At 39.6% G+C, this 21459-nt stretch overlaps 2 protein-coding genes across 2 annotated transcripts in view; both read left to right on the top strand.

The window, feature by feature from the left end:
* Positions 1 to 1827: 1827 nt before the first annotated feature.
* LOC140247280 (uncharacterized) lies at positions 1828 to 13209 on the top strand. Its single transcript, XM_072326771.1, has 11 exons — positions 1828 to 1864; positions 2227 to 2616; positions 2846 to 2931; positions 4272 to 5231; positions 6044 to 6261; positions 7066 to 7197; positions 7875 to 7908; positions 8128 to 8266; positions 9677 to 9806; positions 11583 to 11766; positions 13039 to 13209. The coding sequence occupies exons 1-11, from the start codon at positions 1828 to 1830 to the stop codon at positions 13207 to 13209; spliced, it is 2481 nt and encodes an 826-aa protein (XP_072182872.1).
* A 4477-nt stretch (positions 13210 to 17686) lies between these two features.
* LOC140247278 (uncharacterized) overlaps positions 17687 to 21459 on the top strand; it is a 41641-nt gene continuing 37868 nt past the window's right edge. Inside the window, 3 exon segments of the mRNA XM_072326769.1 lie at positions 17687 to 17692; positions 18056 to 18228; positions 18927 to 19054. Of these exon segments, the coding sequence (XP_072182870.1) occupies positions 17687 to 17692; positions 18056 to 18228; positions 18927 to 19054 (307 nt within the window).

The raw sequence follows: 21459 nt of genomic DNA, 5'->3' as shown, positions 1-21459 counted from the left end.
AAACATCTGTAAATACAAGGAATCCATGTTTTCTTTCTCTGTAAAATCTCAAAACAGTATTAGCTATACATGCGTAAATCTTTCTCCTTTAGAATAAGCAGCTTAAATACTGATGTCACAGCCAATCTTTTGAACTACTTGTTAGCGGTTGCTGATACTCATTTTCCAGAATTAGTAAAGCAAATTTCTGGGGGCACATAAACTGTGTTGTTTTGTTGTGGTTTTTTTTTAATCATGTTAGTCTTACCGTGTCTAAAAATCTCTTTGGAACACTGCCCTTATCCTTTAATTTATTGAAAGAAATGAAAATGTTACTCCACACGTGTTAAGCAGTTGTTATAGTCTTAGGGAAGGCTTCTCAAAAGTTTTTGATTCGTCTTGGATAAGTGATGTGCTGTTTTATTTGTGTTACTTGCAGTCATTATGAATCTGTACTATATGGATAATGATCAACCTATTGAAAACAGTGCATTTTTGTTAGTAAAAGTTTATGGTTTACTGTTCACGTTTACCTATGTTGACGTGGAAATACATGTTGAATTTTGTACATCACTTAATGGCTTATTTGTCAGTCTTGTACAGCTCATGTATAAGATGTCTTCCACCACTAATGGAATGAAATTAGAGTTATGTTAAAAGTTTAAAATCGCAGCAAAACTTCTGTATTTGGAAAGCTGTGACATTTCTACAGTTTAAGTTGTTTCTCCGGGTTCACGATGTGGCATATTTACTTTTTTGTCAGTGCTTTAATTCCTCAAATATTCTCTTTTAAATCCCAGATTTTCTTTGAAACGAGAAGAGGAAAAGAGACGTAGAGCTGAAACACAATATGAAGAAACAAGAGAGCAACTAAAGAGGAAAGAGGATCAATATGCTAGAGAGACAGAGGAGAAACAACAACTTGAGTTGCGTGCAAGGAATTTAGAAACGGAATTAATAACGCTGAGACAGCTCAAGAAACAGGTATATTAAATATACATCTTCTGTTTTTCTGTTTCTTTCAAATTGATATTTTACGCTAGTATGTTCATCTTGTTTGTGAAAGAGGCATTAGATAATTATCTTGGTACATTTTGAGAGCCATTGTCCTGAAACCAGAATGAACAAACAAGTTTGTGATACCTTTTCTCATTTTTCAGAATTCTAGTTTGGTTTGTGCTTCAGGCAAAGCTGCACTTTGAGTTACTTTTCCTAATTACTACAGAACTCTGCGCGCATGTGTGTGTAGATGTACGTCTATTGATTGATTGATGGATTGATTTTTCTTCAGAAGGAAATTGCAGTTACTGTTTGTAGTACTCTTTCAAGTATGCTTACATGAATATAAATTTTGGCCTAAATGTTACTGTTTACCTGATAATCTGTAAATTGCCTCAGTTGCCTACAATCAAGACTTCATTCAAATACTTTCTTAGAAGGATTCAAATACATTCTTAGAATTGTTATACATCTACAAATTACAGACATTTCACTAAGTGGAGTTGTAGTAACTAATTTATTCTTCAAGCTTCAGGAACTTTAATTTATGCCAAGTGTAGTTGTAGTTTACCTATGGATTCAAATACTTTCTTAGAATTGCTATGCATCTACAGATAGTTTTGAATAGTCACTGACTTGTATACAAGAGGAATGTTTGTGTAATTAAAGTTGAAGGATCTAGCAAGCATCTGAGTCCTTTCAAAAGGGGACAGCCTGGTTGAATTTACTATTCAGGATCTGATGTAAGTAAAGGATTTGCCTTAGAACAAAGAAGCAAACAAAAACAGACCAAATAATTCTTTTAAAATGCATTTTTATTTGCAGAAGCCACAGAAGCGTAAGTTGAGGATGTTAATGAATGTTCTCCAAAAGTTCAGGAATGTTGGTAAGTTATTTGGATATATAATACAATGACATACAAAAGTGAACTTGCTAAGTAATTTCATTTGGGTTTTTGCTGTTGTTGTTGTTTTCACTTGGCTGTAATAATTGAGGAAAGTAGTGTTATAAGAACAGAACAGATGGTCATTTCAGAGTAAAACAAGTAAGATAATGAAAATGACGATACCGAGTCCACTCCTAAGCCTTTGTGTCTGATGTGTCCTTTCCCCGTCCTGCCCTTACCTGGCTTCTTTTCCATACAGTCCCAGATGACTACTTTCCTGTGTTTTAAATGGGTAAAATGCCTGTTGCTATTTATATAACCCATTTGATTCATATTCCTCTTTCCTTTTCTCATGCTTAAAGGAGGTGGTGATTATTCTAGAACTGAAAACCCTAAGTCACAGAAGAAAAGCCTCAAACAAAAAGAACCAACATGTGCAAATCTGAACAGAGGACAATGCAAAGATTTGTTGAAACAAGATGTCTCAAATTCAAGCAAGCTTGCGGAAGTGGAAGTAGTGGAGGAAGATGAAGAAACTCAGTCTAATGACATAATGGAAGAGGAGCAGAGAGGTAAAATAGAACTTAAAGAAGAAGTTGATCAGAAATTGGGTTATCTTAGTAATGTTGAGAATGAAGGGGATGCCCAGTGTGGAGCTGGAAGTGTCTCCAGTGATTCTCAGAAAATACTTAAAAAAACTGAAGAAAAGATTGAAGAGTCTGTTGATACTCCTGTGTCTTTTATAGATGGACGTTACGAAAGGTTGCAAGAGAACGTAAAAGACCTGTCTCCAACAAGAATGAATAATGAAGTATCTGTATTATAATATTATGTTCAAATTGTAAATCATACACTTGAGAGGCTGTGTTAGTTTGTGCTGTTTTCTCACAAATGCACAAAAAGTACAAAAGGATGTACTCTAGGTATAAATACTTTGTAATAAGTCATGTTCGTTATAAAGATGTAATTTTTTCACTGTAGGTGAGTGCTCAGAATCTATCATTCATGTGTCATCATCAGCGGAAAAAGAGATGGTCAAGGATGCCAGTGCAAACTATGGGAGGCAGGTATGTGAAACCAAATATTGCGAATTATAATCTGAATTGATAAACTGTATTACGAGTTAAAAGAAATCTTGGCAGTCAGGAAACGGCTCTGCAAAATGAGTCTTGCACATGAAGTTCGTATCACCTGATGTTAGATACTGTCTTCTTATGGTTGTATAAAATGCTTGCAGTTGTGATGGATACATACCATTGTCCAGGTCCATTTCCAGCTGGTTTGCTTAAACACTGACCACTGGTTTTCCTTGTGTGCAATTCTGAGAAACAGTGCAGTCATGTGATGGTTTTTTGTTTTTTCCCGTGCAAAATGCATACTCAGTTGGGAGCAAAATTTTATATCATGCGATTATTTCTTTGACAAAGCATGCCAGCTTTTCCTCTGCATGTGAGGAAGATCAAGTAAAGACCTGAAATATGGTCTGTCAGTGCTTTCTCTGCCCCTGCAGACAAATATATTCTTGTCTGATCAAGTTAGTAAGTGTTTGAAAATATTTTTTTTTTTGAAGGCCATTATGGAGGAATATAAGCTAGGCATCCTGTTTGTATTGGGCATACGGGACTGAGTAGGGATCTTCCGTGAGTGTCTGGAGTCTTCTGTAATACCTCAAGGGAAGTGGAGGAAGTAATATCCTTGCTCAGATGGGAGCACAAACCAAGGATACTGTTGCAGGGACTGTGAAGTCAGAGATAATGAGAAGGCTGGAGAGAGGAGCTGGTCAGTGGGCTTGAGGCATGGTACAGTTTTGATGGACGTCTCAGTTCTTGATTTTGGGCCAAGGGCAGGAATGAACAGGTTTTCCTAGTAAATATTGGTCTTGGGAGATTGGAATGGAATTTAATACTTCTGACTCTGGGGAGCATAAGTGATTGTAATGTAGCCAGTCCCTTGTGGTGGATAGTAAAAAAGCTTGTTATGATGACTCCCGCTATGTTAACTCAACTAGCAGGGGGTTTAAAGTGACAGTCAGTAGAAAGTAATGGAGTATGGGAAAATTTGGGCAGTTGTGTTTTACGTTGTTACCGATTGTTTTGTTGGTTTCTGTTTGTGGTGGTGGTGGTGTTTTTTTAAAGTAAAGTACTAAAACATAAACTGCTTGGTGATACCTTTTAGCCTGCCTGCTCTCTGTAGTTGGTAAAAGCAATGCTTGTGTTCGGAGAACTCCAGCTGAAGAAAAACTATTGTTTCTAAACTAGATCCTTCTATTTTGAGGAAAAAATAAATAAGGTATCTTTATTTTGTTGTTGTTGTTGTATGATGGGATGAGTTTGCAATGTCAATTATATGGCTTAACCGTCATTTCATTTTTCTTGGCAATTCTTCTGTCTTTACCTGCTTCCTTAAGGATAAATATGTTTTGGAAACAACCAACTTGATAGAAAATACAGCACATGAAAAGCAGACTGACAAAGCAGAAATTTCTCATCAGGAAGCCCTAGCAGAAAATGAGGAATCCCACAGTGCTGACAAGCAGTTAAATCTAAAGCCGTGGGAAGAGAGATACGAAAGGATGTGGGTTGAAGAAGAGAAAAGGGAGCTGAAAACAAATTTTAAAAGCGTTATGGCAGAGTTGAAGCAGCTGTTTGGTGAAATTAATGAATCTGAGGAAACTACATCCGTTGTGGCAGAAGTGTCAGGAGATGACTTCAAGGAAGAACTGAAGAGTTTTTGTGTTTCATCTAGTGTGACAGAGTCAAGTAATAAGTCAGAAAGTAAAAGTGAGTTTGGAGATGTGAAACTTAACGTAGACCTAAAAGAACCCAGTACAGAAATTGTTGTTCCGAGTCTCAGTGTCCTTCCGGATCACAAGAACTTAAGTGCAAATGTGGAAATTACTGAGAGAATACCAGATGAAGAAGGCTGCACTAATTACACAGATAATTCAGAAGTACATCTAGCAAGAGCAGAGGAAACGGAAGAAAATGAGAATGGGATCAGTAGGAACGTAGAGGTAAGTCCTGAATATTCCCTGAGACATTGTTTAAAAACATATAGTTTGGATGACATCTCTAATATTCTTCCTCAAATAAGACCTATTTCCACAAATGATGAAAGTACACTTGGTTCTGTAAGCAAGAAGAAAACTGGCAAGGACATCTGTCTTAGTGACAGTGTTTCCAGAGACTGCCTTATCAAAAACGAGGAAATAGGAGAAACAGGAATCGAAAATCTTTTCCCACATGCTCAGCAACCTTGTGGCATGCTGGAAAGGAATCTGGACGAAGAACTAAAACAAGACGTGGAAAGATTTAAGAGTAAGGTAGGAATGCTGCAAATGGTATTCCTGGCTTTGGAAAAAGAGAAGGTACAGCTACAAAAAGAGGTAGAAGTTCACCTGCTGCTCCTTATTCTTTAGTCTTTCTCAGTATCAATGGTCCTGTTCATGTTAGCTATTGATCATTAAAAGAAGTTGCTTTGTGCAAATTGTTTTTTTTTGTTTTAAGAGAAGAACGTTACTCATAACTAAGGAAAGCGGTGGAGAATTGTGCTTTTCCCCATAATGTAATCAGAAGGTTTTGAGAAATCAAAATGTATTGTTTCAGTTTGACAATAGGTGACAGTCAGTTCCAGTGTAAGTAGTCATCACCTCATTACCATGAAAAGAAATTCATACAAGTACACCAGTTTTGATTGTCGATCGAGGAATGAAAATAGCTTCTGAACAGGGTCTTGACTTATCTCTTCATTTGCTGTGGTTTGTGCATGGTGTGCCTCTCACTAGAACTCCTGATTGCTGTGAAGCTGTTTCTGCTTTTGAGTTCAGTTTGGTTTTTTCCTCATCATCAAGGAAGTACCACATCGTACATCCACTCATACTTCGTGTTTCTACAACTACTGTTGTGTAGTCCATCTGATTTCTTATCCATCAGTAATGCTTTTATTGTTTCTTTCCTAAGGGCTGCTTTGCTTTTTTGTTTGTTTGTTTGTTATACTTCAAATCAAGAGTGAATTCGGAGTATATTTGTTGACTAGGTACATTTTGTAGAGTAATGTTTGTGAAAATTCTTTTTTAAAGAAATTTAAAATTCCTCTTTTAAAAGTCAAGCTTAGGTTATTTGGTCTTGGATCTCCTTTAGAATCAGAAAAATATACAAAGCTGAATTTTTCTCTTCGTAGGTTGAGCAGGAGAAAAGGAATCAGAAACATTTCAAAATGCAAGCAGTGGAGAAACAGGAAGGTCTTGATAAATCTGATACACCAGCGGGCAATATTACCCATCAACCAGTAAAAGAAAAGCTTGCTCTAAGGAAGAACGAAAAAATGATAGAAGAAAAACACACAAAGAATTCTTCATCCGAGGAGAGACCAAAATTACTTGAAATGCCAGTAAAAGGGTAAACTTATAAAATAACTTGTAGAATTAGATTGCTTTAAATCTTGTAATTGAAGCACTTTCCTCGGTATTGAAAGCTATGCTGAGTAGTCCCCTGCTTCTCAAACTGTTTTAAAAATATATTTTTCTAAGAACTAAATGCACGGTGGAGGTTCAGATTGATTTCACTGGAGCTGATAGAGGTCTTAATCATTTAGAATCATAGAATGGCTCGGGTTCAAAAGGACCACAACGATCATTTAGTTTCAGCCCCCCTGCTATGTGCAGGGTTGCCAACCACCAGACCAGACTGCCCAGAGAATTTCTTCCTTAACACTGACGCTAATCGTGGCTTTAGAATCTTACCTGGAGATTGAGAAAAAGCTATTTTCTTCATAAATAGCCACCCGGAACAGAAAAGCAAGAATTTAATTTAGTTTCTCCATTTTCTAGAGGATATTAGTTGTCCTCGTGCAGATGTTTTGATTAAACTCAGACCGTCTTTGTCAAGAAAAAGGGAACGGTAATATTACCAAACAGGCTTTAAAAGTTTGAAGAAGACAAAGGTGCTTTTTTATAACCCTAGGCAGGATTTTTTATCTGCACCCTCTTCAGGAGAATCTAAGTACATCCTCTAATGGGGACAGAGAGGTGTTCAGGTTGACTTGAGTATCTTCCAAGATCTTGGGAATGAAGCCTTTGTTTTTTTAATACAGGCGTCTTTAGTCTTGATTTTTTATGTTTTTTTTACTTTTCTAGAGTAAGTGTGTTTTGTTTTATGTAACGTACTCAATTGGTGACTTTTTTTTCTTTTTGTTCAATATAGTAAATCTGTTCTGAATGCAAAAGATTGGAAGAAAAATGAGAATAAAAGGCAGTCTTCAAAGCAGAAGGCTAATTGGAAGATTCGAGTAATGGATGATAGCACTTCCAGTGAAGCATCTCAAGATGAAAAACGGTACTGAATATAAGGAATATTATAAATGCATTTAATAATTACTAAAATTGTCCTGAAAACTAGACGTAGGCTGTATAAACTGAATGTGTACAATGATTTTTCCCTGCTGAAAAAGACTTGGGGCTGTGCTGGTGGAGGGCAAGCTGGACATGAGCCAGCAGCATGCCCTCACAGCCCAGAAAGCCAACCATATCCTGGGCTGCATCAAAAGAAGCATGGCCAGCCGGTCAGGGGAGGTGGTTTTGTCCCTCCACTCTGCACTGTAGAGGTCTCAGCAGGAGGTGATGTGGATCTGTTACAGCGTGTCCGGAGGAGGCCCACAAAAATGATCCAAGGGGTGAAACACCTCGCCAACAAGGACAGGCTAAGAAGAGCTGGCACTCTTCAGCCTGGAGAAGGCTCTGGGGAAACCTGAGAGCAGCTTTTTTGGAGGACCTTTTCAACTTTGTCTGTTCTATAGTTCCCAATATCGTGCAGAAAAAATAGCCTTCCAGTACACATAATGTGGTTTTTTTTTATTTTTTTCTGCCTTCAACCTACATGACTACATGTAACAAAGTTATTGTATTACATTGCAGTTCAATTCACTTCTGAAGTCAAGTTTTCAGAGCAATTTTAGTTATCATTCATAATGTTGTATAGGCATTCCATTAATGAAATGTATTTCTATTTTCCAGACCTACAACAAAAACAGGGAGAAAAAAGAACAAGGTACTGTAAAATCACTTTTTTTTCATCAGCTTTTAATCACTTAAACAGTAACAGCTTTTACATTGTGTTCAGTCAGATGCAAAGATTTCTGCTAGTATGCAGTTTTGTACTATTTGAACCAAATAGATGGGCTGTGAGTGAGAGTATGAACTGTTCCTATGTTTATAGTGATCTGTAATAGTATAGTGTTGTATATGTAACACACTGTATTGTCTATAGGTCAGCATGCAAATGGATGTTACTGATGACACTGATTCAACACGGTCATCTGATACAACTACAGAGGATGCTGAGTTGCTAACTTCAACTTACAAAGAGGCTATGTTGCTGTTAGAACAGCTTAGCGTGGATTGTACTGGTAAGTTTCTAAATCACTTTGTCTTCTGTTAAAAGTTCCTCTTTTAAAACTCTTGTTTCCTTGTGTACCTTCACAGTTCCTTAGTTTTCTATTTTGGTCCAATATTTATAATAAAAAATGACTATTGCCCATACCCTGCTCCCCAAAAAGTGCAGACTCTTGCACTGAATGCAGGATTTACCTCAGCTAACCTCAGATGTCCATCCACGTTGTCAGCAAACACACCTTACCTACCACTGGCTGTGTCTCTAGTCGGACTTGGAAAGGCAGGTTCTTGTAAGGTACAGACAAATTCATTCAAATGTAGTGATCAAAAGTTAGCAAGACCAGTCTTTTTTTTTTTTTTTTCTTTTTCCTGTTTATGCCCCCTAATAAGTAACAACAAATTGCTTCTCAGTTTTTGCTGAAAAGAAAAAAAAATCTGTAATAAAATGTTGTAATATGCTTGCATATATACACGTAGCTTGATATAAATGTAAGCAATACTAATTTTCTTAATGTTTGCTAAAACTTCATTAGGCAAATATGGATTAATTTTGGCCAAAGACCGTATTCCCACCCACCTGAACTCTCACTTTCACTCTTCAACAGGACAGGAGATGAAAAAGTTCAAGAAATGGGATTAAGACAGGGCCATCACTAATTTTTGTCACGGGCAAAACAGGCTCCACTTGGTGAAACTTAATTTCATTGTTTGCCAATTAAATTGGGGAGTGAGAAAGATAAAAATATAAGTAAATAAAACACCTTCCACCCACCACTTTCTCACACGTAAATTTGCTTCTTCACTCCAACTTCCTGAGCAGTGCAAGGAGGATGGTGGTTTTCCATTCAATGCATGGCAGTTCCTCTCTGCCTCTTCTACATCTTCACACATTTTCCCTGCTCTAACATAGGTCCTTCTACAGGCTAAGATCCTTTAGAAATTACCAATCTGTTCCACAGTGGAGTCTTCATGAGCTGCATGGTGGACATCTGCTCCAGTGTGGCCCTTCCAGGGGCTGCAGGGAAACACCTGGTCCACTATGGTGTGCTCCACAGGTTGTTTGGGAATCTGCTCCCTCACCTGGAGTGCTTTCTCCTTCCTCTTCCTCCTTCATGTTACCTTTGTTTCCACTGCTCTTCACATTCTTTTTTCCCTCCTTCTCTGCCCACCTGGTGTTTTTGCCCTTTCCAAAATATGCTTTCTTGGAGGTGCTGTAAGATCGGCTGAGGGGCTGAGTTGTAACCTGTAGTGGGTCTGCTGGATTTATCTGCATTTGGCACAGTCTTTTGGGTCTTTCTTTTAGAGACTTACCCATGACTAAAACCTTGCCACCTATACCCAATTCAGCAAAGAATTAAATAGATTGTACACTGGGAACTATTTATGCATATGTGCAATTTTGTGTATTTTTTGACTCCATATAGATCCTGCTATTTTGCTGAAAATTCAAAACATACTTCTTGAGTATGAACAGAGAATAGATTATGAAAGAAGCCGCAATACAGCTCTCTGGAGAGAAGTCAGGAAGTTAGAAAGTGAAAAAGAGGAGTCAAGGTTAGTTGCAGAACAGTCTGAAGACTTGAAATCCATATTATCTCAACAAGAAATGGAATTGAAAAATGATATCCAAAGCCTCGAGTATGTAATCCTACATTTTGATTCTGTGTGTTGTCCTGGCCACGTTTTAGAAGATGCTGATGGTCCAGCTATCAACAGCATACCAAGTCCCACCACTGAGCCATGTCCCTTAGTGCTATATCCACGCATCTCTTAAGTACCTCTAGGGAGTGGGACTTACAAGCATCTTTAAGAGTTGTGCTTCACAGGTTTTGTCTTTGTACCTTCTGTTTTTGTATGAAACTAGGAATTACGGCAACTCCACGGGCCGCACACTGAAAGAGTTTAGTGGGTGTGTTTGTTTGATTGCAGGTCAAATTTGAGTTTGTTCCCTTGTCCTCATATTTCTGAGCTAGATGCAGATAGTTCTTAGTCACTGTTTACAACATTTCAGAGGAGTGGCCAGCAGGTATTATGTCAGATTCATCAAGAATGAATTCAAAGCCCTGCACGTGGGATGGAGGAACCCCTTGTGGGCATGCACAGTGAAATGCTCTGGCTGGTGAGCTGATTTGCTGAGAAGCCTCTGGGGGATTTGACAGAGATTAAATGCAACATGAGCCAGAATGGTCTTGCAGCTGAGAAGGCCAGCAGCATCCTGGGTTGCAGAGTCAAGAAGCTGAAGGGAAGAGTCCATCCCTACTTAGCTCTTGTTGGTCTGTATCTGGAGCACTGGGTCCAACTTTTGGCCTCCAAGTACTTGTGTGCATTTCTTTCTGTGGCCTCCAAGAGATCGTAGTCAACATGTGTGAGTTCAGCAGAGGCCTTCCAGGCTGATCACAGAGCATGAAACACTTTCTCTGTGAGAATAAGCTGAGGGAAATAAACTTCAAGATGTGCCAACACTCTCCCAGAACATGGAATGGATTATGAGTAAGACAAAGCCATTCCTGATTTGGCCTGGATTTGATTCTCAACATTTTTCAAAATTCCCAAACATCTGTAAATACAAGGAATCCATGTTTTCTTTCTCTGTAAAATCTCAAAACAGTATTAGCTATACATGCGTAAATCTTTCTCCTTTAGAATAAGCAGCTTAAATACTGATGTCACAGCCAATCTTTTGAACTACTTGTTAGCGGTTGCTGATATTCATTTTCCAGAATTAGTAAAGCAAATTTCTGGGGGCACATAAACTGTGTTGTTTTGTTGTGGTTTTTTTTTAATCATGTTAGTCTTACCGTGTCTAAAAATCTCTTTGGAACACTGCCCTTATCCTTTAATTTATTGAAAGAAATGAAAATGTTACTCCACACGTGTTAAGCAGTTGTTATAGTCTTAGGGAAGGCTTCTCAAAAGTTTTTGATTCGTCTTGGATAAGTGATGTGCTGTTTTATTTGTATTACTTGCAGTTATTATGAGTCTGTACTATATGGATAATGATCAACCTATTGAAAACAGTGCATTTTTGTTAGTAAAAGTGTATGGTTTACTGTTCACGTTTACCTATCTTGACGTGGAAATACATGTTGAATTTTGTACATCACTTAATGGCTTATTTGCCAGTCTTGTACAGCTCATGTATAAGATGTCTTCCACCACTAATGGAATGAAATTAGAGTTATGTTAAAAGTTTAAAATCGCAGCAAAACTTCTGTATTTGGAAAGCTGTGACATTTCTACAGTTTAAGTTGTTTCTGCAGGTTCACGATGTGGCATATTTACTTTTTTGTCAGTGCTTTAATTCCTCAAATATTCTCTTTTAAATCCCAGATTTTCTTTGAAACGAGAAGAGGAAAAGAGACGTAGAGCTGAAACACAATATGAAAAAACAAGAGAGCAACTAAAGAGGAAAGAGGATCAATATGCTAGAGAGACAGAGGAGAAACAACAACTTGAGTTGCGTGCAAGGAATTTAGAAACGGAATTAATAACGCTGAGACAGCTCAAGAAACAGGTATATTAAATATACATCTTCTGTTTTTCTGTTTCTTTCAAATTGATATTTTACGCTAGTATGTTCATCTTGTTTGTGAAAGAGGCATTAGATAATTATCTTGGTACATTTTGAGAGCCATTGTCCTGAAACCAGAATGAACAAACAAGTTTGTGATACCTTTTCTCATTTTTCAGAATTCTAGTTTGGTTTGTGCTTCAGGCAAAGCTGCACTTTGAGTTACTTTTCCTAATTACTACTACAGAACTCTGCGCGCATGTGTGTGTAGATGTACGTCTATTGATTGACTGATGGATTGATTTTTCTTCAGAAGGAAATTGCAGTTACTGTTTGTAGTACTCTTTCAAGTATACTTACATGAATTTAAATTTAGGCCTAAATGTTACTGTTTACCTGATAATCTGTAAATTGCCTCAGTTGCCTACAAACAAGACTGAATCCAGAAAAACTCTCACCTATATTTTTATTACAAGTTAGTGCCTTATTTAATGCGATTGAGATGATGATGTTCTCACTGTACACAACCTGCATGAATTTTTCAGTTCTCACATACAGTTTTGAGGGTCTTTTCACGGGCTCTCTTATTCACTTGTTCAGCTGGTCAGTCCTCTTCTGTGTCTCACTTCATCAGTAGCCTTTGGAAGTCTCATACAACTGAATTTATCCAGCAGTATTGCTAGATTTTGGTAAACTGAAAATATATTGGCACATTTTCTGAAGCATTTCTAAATATTACTAGGAGAGGTGGAGACTTAAGACCTTGCAGTGAGGTAAAGTCAGTGTAATTATTGTGCTTTTGGAAATCTTACTCGTTTGTTTTATGCTGTTCTTAATATTAGTGCTCATATTGATGAATAGATGTTTTCAGATCTTTGACTGTAAGCATGTGAGCGTTCATCTCTGCTTTTAGTGTATGTATATAGATTGTTAGGAAGATAACTTGCGTTTCTACTTAAACACGGTATGTTCCCAGAATAGTAGTTCTGGTTTGTTTGTTTTTTCTTTAGTTACAGAGATTCGTTAAGTATAAAACTTCTGTAATGCGGATTTGTGCAATGGACTTGCACTATCCTTATAACTTTCAATTCAGATAAATCTAAAGATGTTTGTTTGCAAACATGGAAAATTGATATGCAGGTCATTCTATGATTTTATGATAAATGGCTCTTACTAGAATTAATAGAATGTAAGAATGCAAAGAAGAATGAAATAGGAAGGTATTGCTAATTCTGCTTTTGCTCAAGATTCACAAGTTCAACTCTGTTACTGTAGGTTGAAGAAGAGCGTGATGAAGCACAGAGACAGCTCTCTCAGGAAAAGAGTGCTAGAGCTCTGCAAGAAGGAATTTTGAGCAACCACCTGTTGAGACTGAAGGAGCTGGAAGAAGAGACAAGAAAAACAATGCGGAATAATTCAGAATTAAGCAGTTCCGTTCCTAATTAATTTGGTTACATTTCACTGTGCTCATTCTAAAACCATAAGAAAAATAAACTTTTGTGCCTTTTGGTGGATTGTCTGCAGTTTATCAATATAACCTAGTTTTGTTACTGTTGTCTAAAAATTCTGGATAGCGGCATCAATCCCACATAGACCTGAACTGCGCGTGGAAGTAGGAAGCCACTGGAAGCCAATTGGTACTTAACACTATTTGTGTGATGGGACAGCTGTTAGTTGCTGCTAACAGCTGGTGATACAGTAGCTGCAACTCAGGTGCAGGGTAATGCTGTGGGACTTGGTGTCTGTAAGACGAGCAGTTTTGCTAATTTCTGCAGTGCTCATTCCTTGTCTACAGGGTTTCCTGGGATATTGTACAACAAATGAATTCAACATTCCAAAGACATGAGAAAGGTTGTACTGAGGCAAACAGAAACTGGAAAAATTTTTACCCACTAATTCATTTTTTACCCACTAATTCAACAACTTGAGTTAACAAGCAATGGGGGGATGCAATGACTGTTGCTGCAGCTCTCTGCACCTTTTTATATGAATGTATTTTGTGACACTAATATGCTATATTTAATTCCAGATATTTATGTTCCAACGTGGCATTTAATAAACTTTCATATCTGGTACATCTTTGTTTTATTCTGTTGGCCTTTTCTTGACTTGCTTTCCACCTCATTCCTTGCCTCTATGGCTTGCTACAGCCCTCTGCTCACTTCCGTCTCTCCTTCTGGTGCCTTCAGTCTGCCCTGAGATCAGACAAATGGCCAGCATGCATTTGTGTCCTTTTCTTCCTGGGGTACTTGAGACATCATTGTGTAAAGATCAGGGACTGGAGTAAAGGTACTGCTAACAATCACTTTCCATGCTCGTACAGTGTAGAGCAGTTCTTTCTGTGGCCTGAGCAGAAGGTGGTGGGCAAGCTTCCAGTAGGCACGGAGGCCAGCAGATCCCACAGCTTTGGATCTCACGAGGAGCTGAACAATTTGTAGCCTGCCGATGGCAGAGGTGCTAAGAACCTTCTCTGGCAGCCTGCGCCACAGCGATCAAAGAGGAGCTCACATTTTGGTACAGTTCAGCATTTCTTCACAGGGAAAGCAAGTGCAGAAAGTGGCGGCCTTCACTTTGCAAGGTTGTTTTAGCAAACACAGATATGAGCTCTTTAAGGGTTTTTGTTTGTTTGTTTGTTTTCCTAATATGCTTCTGTGCTGCTGGTTGTCAGTAAGAGGGGAAGATTCTTGTCTAGAGGTGAAGGAGCACAGAAACTCAGTGTTGATGACTTGATGACTTTAGATCATTAAGATTGTACAGAATTCCGAGAGGGCTCAGACACCAAAAATACTAGAATCTAAATGATGAACTATCTGTTGCACTGATTACTAGTATTGTGAGCTCGTCTCGGTGAATACTGTCGCACACTTGTCCAGGGCCAAATAAAACACCATCAGTCTGAGAGTGAAGTGCTTCAAAAATGGGTAAAATGGATTCTCTGTTGTGTCTTACCTCTCCCTATATATTCACTGCTAACAGCCTATCACAGAGCGAGGGGGGCCTATAATGTCACAGCCCGAATTTTAGAGAACGCCTATTACAACAACTGCAAAAGAATGGTGTGAAAGAATGCAGTTTAAAGCAAGAGCTGCTTCCAAAATCATGTATTACCATGATGATGCAACAAGACAATCCTGACGTTTTCAGAGAATCCCAGAAAGCAAAACCTTGCTTCACTCTCCTGTTTTCTTACCGCTGCACGTGTTCTTCCAGTTGTTTTATGGTAGTACTGGTTCCAGAAGCTGCTAACAGAAGGTCCTGCAGTTTCTGTGTAGAAGCTGATAACTTCTCTTTCCTTACTATCTAGGACAGTCTTCAAGTCATGAACACAATGCTCAGACTGAATACACTGTTCTTCAGATTCCTGTAACTGTAAAATAGCAGTGAGAATCCTCAGCAGCCAGGTTAGGTTCAGTACAGAGAACTCAGTGAGCGCTGAAGAATTTGAATATTGCATGTATCTACATAAACCCTCTACCCAGAGTACTGGAATCGTTTCCAATTCGTTCAAGCCTTCATTTCTCTGAGCAAATGAACAGTAACAGATGATATTTCATCATCTGTGACACTGGCCTCTCCCATCTGTACAAAGGATTTTCTATAACACCATTATGAGCAATGACACTGCCAATCCTACCTTCTCAGTGACTAGTGACATACTGTAACTACTTGTTTGCTATACTATCAAAAATACTAACCAACTATTCACAGCTCAATAGTACACTATTATGGTAGATGTTTCAGAAAAAAAAAAAAAAAAAAAAAAAACAAAAAACACAGCTCTCATAGAGAACAAAAAAGCAAAACTCAAATTCAGCTGTCCGGTATTTCTACTTTTTCTCAGAAATCAGACACCATACTTGGCCAAACCAAAAGCAATAACCTGCTGAGACACCAGGTCATTTTGCAAAGCAGCTTCTCAAATACAGATCTTCTCCAGTTAAAGACATAGTGACCTCATGTCAAAGACCACCCAGTCATGAACACCAAGTGCACAGAACAATGCAGTTCATATACTTGCCTTTAAATCTATCCCCTTGAACTTATTTCTAGGATAGGAGGACATGTGCTTATACTTTGCAATCTCTGCTCTGATTTGGCACAGGTTTGACTGTGATCACAGATGACAAGGGGCAAGTTGAGAAGTTAAGAAAGAACACTGCTGCAATAGCCTGGAGCCGCAAGAAGAACTTATGCTGTGGGGCTGAAGAATGTCTCCTACTTGCAAAAGAAACTAGTTGGCTTTGTGATGATTCCAGTAACACTTATCTTTCACTACAGAGGAGGAGGCCAGTTGGCAAGGACTTCACCAGCTTCATGAATTATGACAGGGTATCACTGCTAACCTCCTTAACTCTCTCTGATACTTGCTGTCAGAACATTATTTTTCTCTTCTTCACCAGAAACAGGGAATAATCGCCCTCAAATTTATACGTATAAGTTACAGCATCTCTGTACCTTGGTTTTCACCCTGTCCAATTCCTTTTGCAAGCGCAATTTTGTCTTCCTCAAGGTCACTGCGGTAGCGTGTAGTAACTTGAAGGGAAGCTTCTGACATAGACTGCTTTTTAAGAGCATCAGCAAGCTCCTGCTGCAGCTGTCTGATCACACGCTAAGGAAACAGATGGACATGAGGAAAAACATGAAACTTGACTTTACTCCTTTAAACTGACCATATTATACAATTCATCCATTTACCGATCCTCCTTAATTCTAAGAGAAAAAACAGTGAAGCACAACAAAACAACATGATTTGGTCCTATGTGTATAACTTATGCCTGATGTGCTTTAGAAATACAAATTCATTTTATGCATTGAAACATTTTAATTTCTTCTAATTGTATAGCTTACCTCTCTTTCTACTTTGTCAGTCTCATATTTAAAGACTTGTTCCCTTAAATCAGTACACTTGGTATTTAATTCCTTGTTTCTCTCTTCCATGAGGTAAACCTGCTTCTCACAATCAGCTCTGAGTTTGTTGAACATTTCATGAAGTCTGTCCTGGACATCATTCATAACCTTTTCTTTGATGGTCCCCTTGTTCTGCAAATCTTCCAGCTGCTGACGGAGCAGAAGGTTTTCACTTTGGAGCTGGGCCAATCGTTCCTGCATAGACTCCTGCTTTATCATAAATTTACTGACTTGGTCTTTCTCAATTTGTCGCGCATGCTCATTTTCTTTCGCTTGACACAGGGCTTGATTTAAGTCTTTTTGCGTCATTTCTAAAAGCAGTGTTTTTTCCTGAAGTGTTTCTTTCAACTGGTGAAGCTCGTTTTCTAGACTGTTACCTTTTCTTTCCATTTTACTCAGCCGCTGAGACAAGCTCTTGTTGCTGTCTGGCACATCAGAGAGCTCATGATGGAGCTTGTCTTGTAAACGAAGCCGTTCATCATGTTCTCTCTGATATGGTCTTTCGGCATCACTTCTCAATGACTGATGACATTTGAGATCTTGAACCACTACATTCAAGCGGGAATGGAATGATTCAAGCTCTGTTTCCAGCCTGTCTTTGCTTTCTTTTTTCTGTTCTAGCTTGGAAGTTAGCATTGCCAATTCTGCCTTGAGTAAATTCAGCTGTCCATTGTACTGAAATGCTGTTTGTGTTAAGATTTCCTCACTCAGTTTAAGTTCCTGTTTTAACACACAGAATCAAAATGCAGGATTACATACTCGAGGCTGGCTGGCCATGCTTCTTTTGATGCAGCCCAGGATATGGTTGGCTTTCTGGGCTGTGAGGGCATGCTGCTGGCTCATGTCCAGCTTGCCCTCCACCAGCACAGCCCCAAGTCTTTTTCAGCAGGGAAAAATCATTGTACACATTCAGTTTATACAGCTTAACTTGCAATTTCATACTAAGCACCCTGAAAGTTATTTCTAAGGGAAGGTCATCTTAAAAGTATTGGAAACAAGGATTCGTGCACAAAAGATGCAAGTGAAGCTGAACTGCACTTGTCTCCTCTACCGGAAGAAAAAGTAAATGAAGTTTAACTACAGGGGCTTTGATACAGCGGAACAGAACCCTGCAGACGGTCATCCCCGTTGCTATTGCATCGGCACCAGAACGCACCGTTGCTAGGCGCTTCCGGCTGTGACTGAGCCCGCACGGCCGCACGCTCCTGCTCTCCGCGGGCGCGTACGCTCTTAACATCGCTGCGGCTCCCTTGCTGGGAGTCGGAGGCTGCTCTGCTGCCTGTTTATTGGCTATGCCTTCCTGAGCGTACGGCGCCTTTGCGCGTAGTGCTCGGGACTCGGCCCGGCCAAAATGAAAAAGTTTTTCAGCATCTTCAAAAAGAAGAAGAAAAAGGATCCGCCGCCCGGCAGCACCGCCTCGGCGCGTCCCGCCGGTGCGTGTGAGCTCAGCGGCAACGACCTGAGCGAGCTGCACCGCGGGGCCGCCGCCGGAGACCTGGCCCAGGTGCGGCGGGGGTTGGAGGAGGACGACATCGACGAGCGCGACAAGGCGCAGCGGTAAGGGCGGCGGGCCGGGCCGGGGATCCCCGCTGCCTGACCTGGCTGGGACGGGCAGTAGCGGCCGCTCCGATGTGTTTATGTGTCTGGTGTTAATCTGAAAGTTGAGGAAAGGGCTTCTGCTCCAAATTCTCTGTAAGATTTCAAGTGTTGGTTGCTAAGCTGATGTCTGCCTAGTATACACTATTAAAATGTGTCTGTAGCCCACAGACACGGAAGTTCAACTTGAAAAACTGAAATGTTTGTAAACTCTTCTCAAAAGAGAACCCTTGTTATTCCTGTCTTCAGTTCCACTGACCAGGAACCGCCTGTGTTTTGTTTCAGAGGAGATCTGGCTGTTATTTCCTTTGTTAAATTACTAAGCAGCTTTACTCCTCCTACGGATAAGTATTTTACCCATGGGTGTTCATTCATAAGAGTGGCTGTATTTGTAAAAACTGGACTGCAGAGGGTACCAGGCAGAAGTAAACAACCTCATAGATCTGGATGTGCATCTATCAAATAGACGTGTCCAGAGTATTTGAGTATGTTACGGTTATGCAAAAAGTAGAGTATGTTACACTTAGTGAATATGCAAATTGTTTTGGCTATGATTATGTCTAGGATGGATAATACAAGGCTCTTATTATTCCATTAAGTGTTGTGTGCAGCTGTGGGATTATTTTTCCCAAATGCATTTCCTCTTTTGCTTTCCATAGTCTCAGTAAAGACCTGACTAAATATGAAGACCATGACAGCACTGGGGAAGCTTGTGCAGGTGCCACGGGAGGCATCCCAGTGCCGATGACTGGCTTCGCATTGGGTGCACCTGCTTTGAGCAGAGAAGGTAGGATACTTAACTGTGGTAGAGCTAATGGGCAGAATCGTGGTGGCCCCTTCCTTAGGTTAGTTTGCATCTTTTAAATTTACCGTGCTCAGTGTGGACTTCAGTGAAAGCATCAGGTGGACTGTCATAAGAAGTGTTAGGAATGTGTTTGCTTGCTGCTAGTTTACACTGCATCTCCACGGGCTGTGGGGACAGTTGTGATTTGTGTGCACTACATCCATCTGCTCATACAGTTGTCGCTTTCAGCCCATCAAGTTGCCCATTTATTTAAATTTTCCCTTTAGCAAGGGGGAGGAGGGAAGAGAAGGAACAAACTAGGTTAAAGTGGCATTGTGTTTTTTGGGTGTGCCATTTTACTCAGAGAGGCTCGTTTAGATTGTTGTTCAGAACATCCAATTGCAAAAGCTGTAGTTTCGTCCCAAATGGTAGTTTTATCTTCTGTAGCGGCGAAGCAGCAGATGAATTGCAAGAAGATGCATCTTTTGTTGATTACCGCTGGATTTCTGTCACTTTGTTTTAATTTTAATAGTTGCACCTGTGTAAAGCTCCTTTTTTGTGAGAGACAATTTCTCACCTTCAGGTACAATTGCTTTTGTTTGTGCTGTGGAGACATGAACAAAAATTGTCTTGGAAAAGTAACTTCCTGAGCAACAACAGTACAGTGTTTGTATGTACTGTATCTTTTTGGACATGGTTTGATATATAATCAAAGTAATGCTTTTCTTCAATTAGTTTTATTTAAAATGAAAAAAAAAGAAAAAGACAAAAAAAAAAGACTTTGTGATCCAGAGAAACTGTTACATTTTCTCATTGCCATGTAAATATAAGAAATACATTCCTTCAGTGAGTCTGTAAAATCCAGGCAGCATTTATAAGCTCACATTGCCCTAAAGGAATCTTAGAAAGTTGCTATTTTAATATGAAAGAAATTGCCTTGCAATTTACATTTCAGGCCCCAACGTACCTCTGGTGTGCCTCTGGTGGCGCAGCGGTAAAATTCCCGTTTGCAACACCAGGGGGCCCGGGTTCGAATCCCCCCCTGTGGAGCAGGGGGTAGAAGTGCCGCTCTGCTACACAGAGGGCTCGAATCCCGGGAGTTGGACTCGATGATCTCTAAGGTCCCTTCCAACTCGCACAATACTATGATACTATGATACTATGGTACGAGGTTTTATTTGTTCCTTATTTTTAAGGGTTTTGTGTGAGAATCGTGTCAGATGGGCAGCAGACTGTTCAAACACAATTCATTGCTTTTTTATTATAAAGACTGAGAAATATGAACAAAGAACACATGGCATATTTTTTCTTCCCGGACTTATCCCAGATGGAAGAATAGATTTCTAGACCCATGTGATGTTGCCTTTGACGTAGGAGCAGTTGCTTTGAACTAGACAGTGGTTGAAGAAGTTTCTTCGTAGGTTGGTTTTGAAGTTTTGTTTGCTTGTTTTTCAGTGGGGCTCGATGCAGTTGGTTTAATCATTGAAATACTGTTTTCACCCAAACTGTTTCAGTCAGTTGCTACCTTCCGTGCACGTAGATAGTTGCTCTGGTTCCCCACTGTAAGGACTAACAGGCCTGGGTTAATTTAAAATATGTGACTTGAGGGTTTCTTCTTCCGAGTAGAGGGTACATTTACACTAGATATCAGGAAGAAATTATTTACTGTGAGGAGGATGAGACACTGGAACAGGTTGCCCAGAGAGGTTGAAAATGCTCCCTCCCTGCAAGCCTTCAAAGCCAGGGGGGGATGGGGCTTTGAGCAGCCTGGTCTAGAGGGAGGTGTCCGTGCTTATAGCAGGGAGTTGGAACTAGATGATATGAAAGGTCTGTTCCACCCCAAAGCATTCTGTGATTCTTCCTGTGCTCGGTCTTTTAAGGATGACCCCAGCAGAGGAGTGGGAGGGCGCAGAGAGAAGGTTTATTAGCACAGTAGAAACAATATTGGAATTAATTCTGCAGTCTCTGATTGCATCCACAGCCTGCATCGTGAGAGTCCTTTTAATATGCCACAGTAACAGTCTTAAAAGTGTCGTTTAGGGGAGAAGCCAGGATGCTGAGAGAGGGACCAGAGAAACACCCACTTTGGAATTCTTTTATTGGCTTTTGCTCTTCTCTTTTATTTTTCCGCAATGTAAAATTTTGACCTTATCCTTTCTGCTCCTTTTGTACTTTCTAATTAGAAGAGAAGATTCTGAAGAATGTTGAACAGGTCAGCATTTTTTAACAAGTTTGCCCATGATTATTTGGATGTCAGAATATGAACCTTTTTATTACTCACAGCCAAATAGGCTTCCAGAACATACTGAATGACGGATCTCTTAGGTTTTGAGTGGGAGTTTATGTTTGAGACTAACAGTAGTTGTGCTGTTCCTATTCCTAGTATGTCTGCAGTGACGGTATTGTTA

Source organism: Excalfactoria chinensis, chromosome 1, assembly GCF_039878825.1.
Source record: "Excalfactoria chinensis isolate bCotChi1 chromosome 1, bCotChi1.hap2, whole genome shotgun sequence".
NCBI lineage: Eukaryota > Metazoa > Chordata > Aves > Galliformes > Phasianidae > Excalfactoria > Excalfactoria chinensis.
This window is presented reverse-complemented; position numbering and strand designations above follow the sequence as displayed.

Bases quoted from the DNA above. Each gene is read 5' to 3' on its own strand.
- LOC140247280 (XM_072326771.1), top strand. From the start codon at position 1,828: ATGTTAATGAATGTTCTCCAAAAGTTCAGGAATGTTG. The intron at 2,932-4,271 runs GTATGTGAAACC...TGCTTCCTTAAG, and splicing joins GTGCAAACTATGGGAGGCAG to GATAAATATGTTTTGGAAAC. The intron at 8,267-9,676 runs GTAAGTTTCTAA...GACTCCATATAG, and splicing joins GCTTAGCGTGGATTGTACTG to ATCCTGCTATTTTGCTGAAA.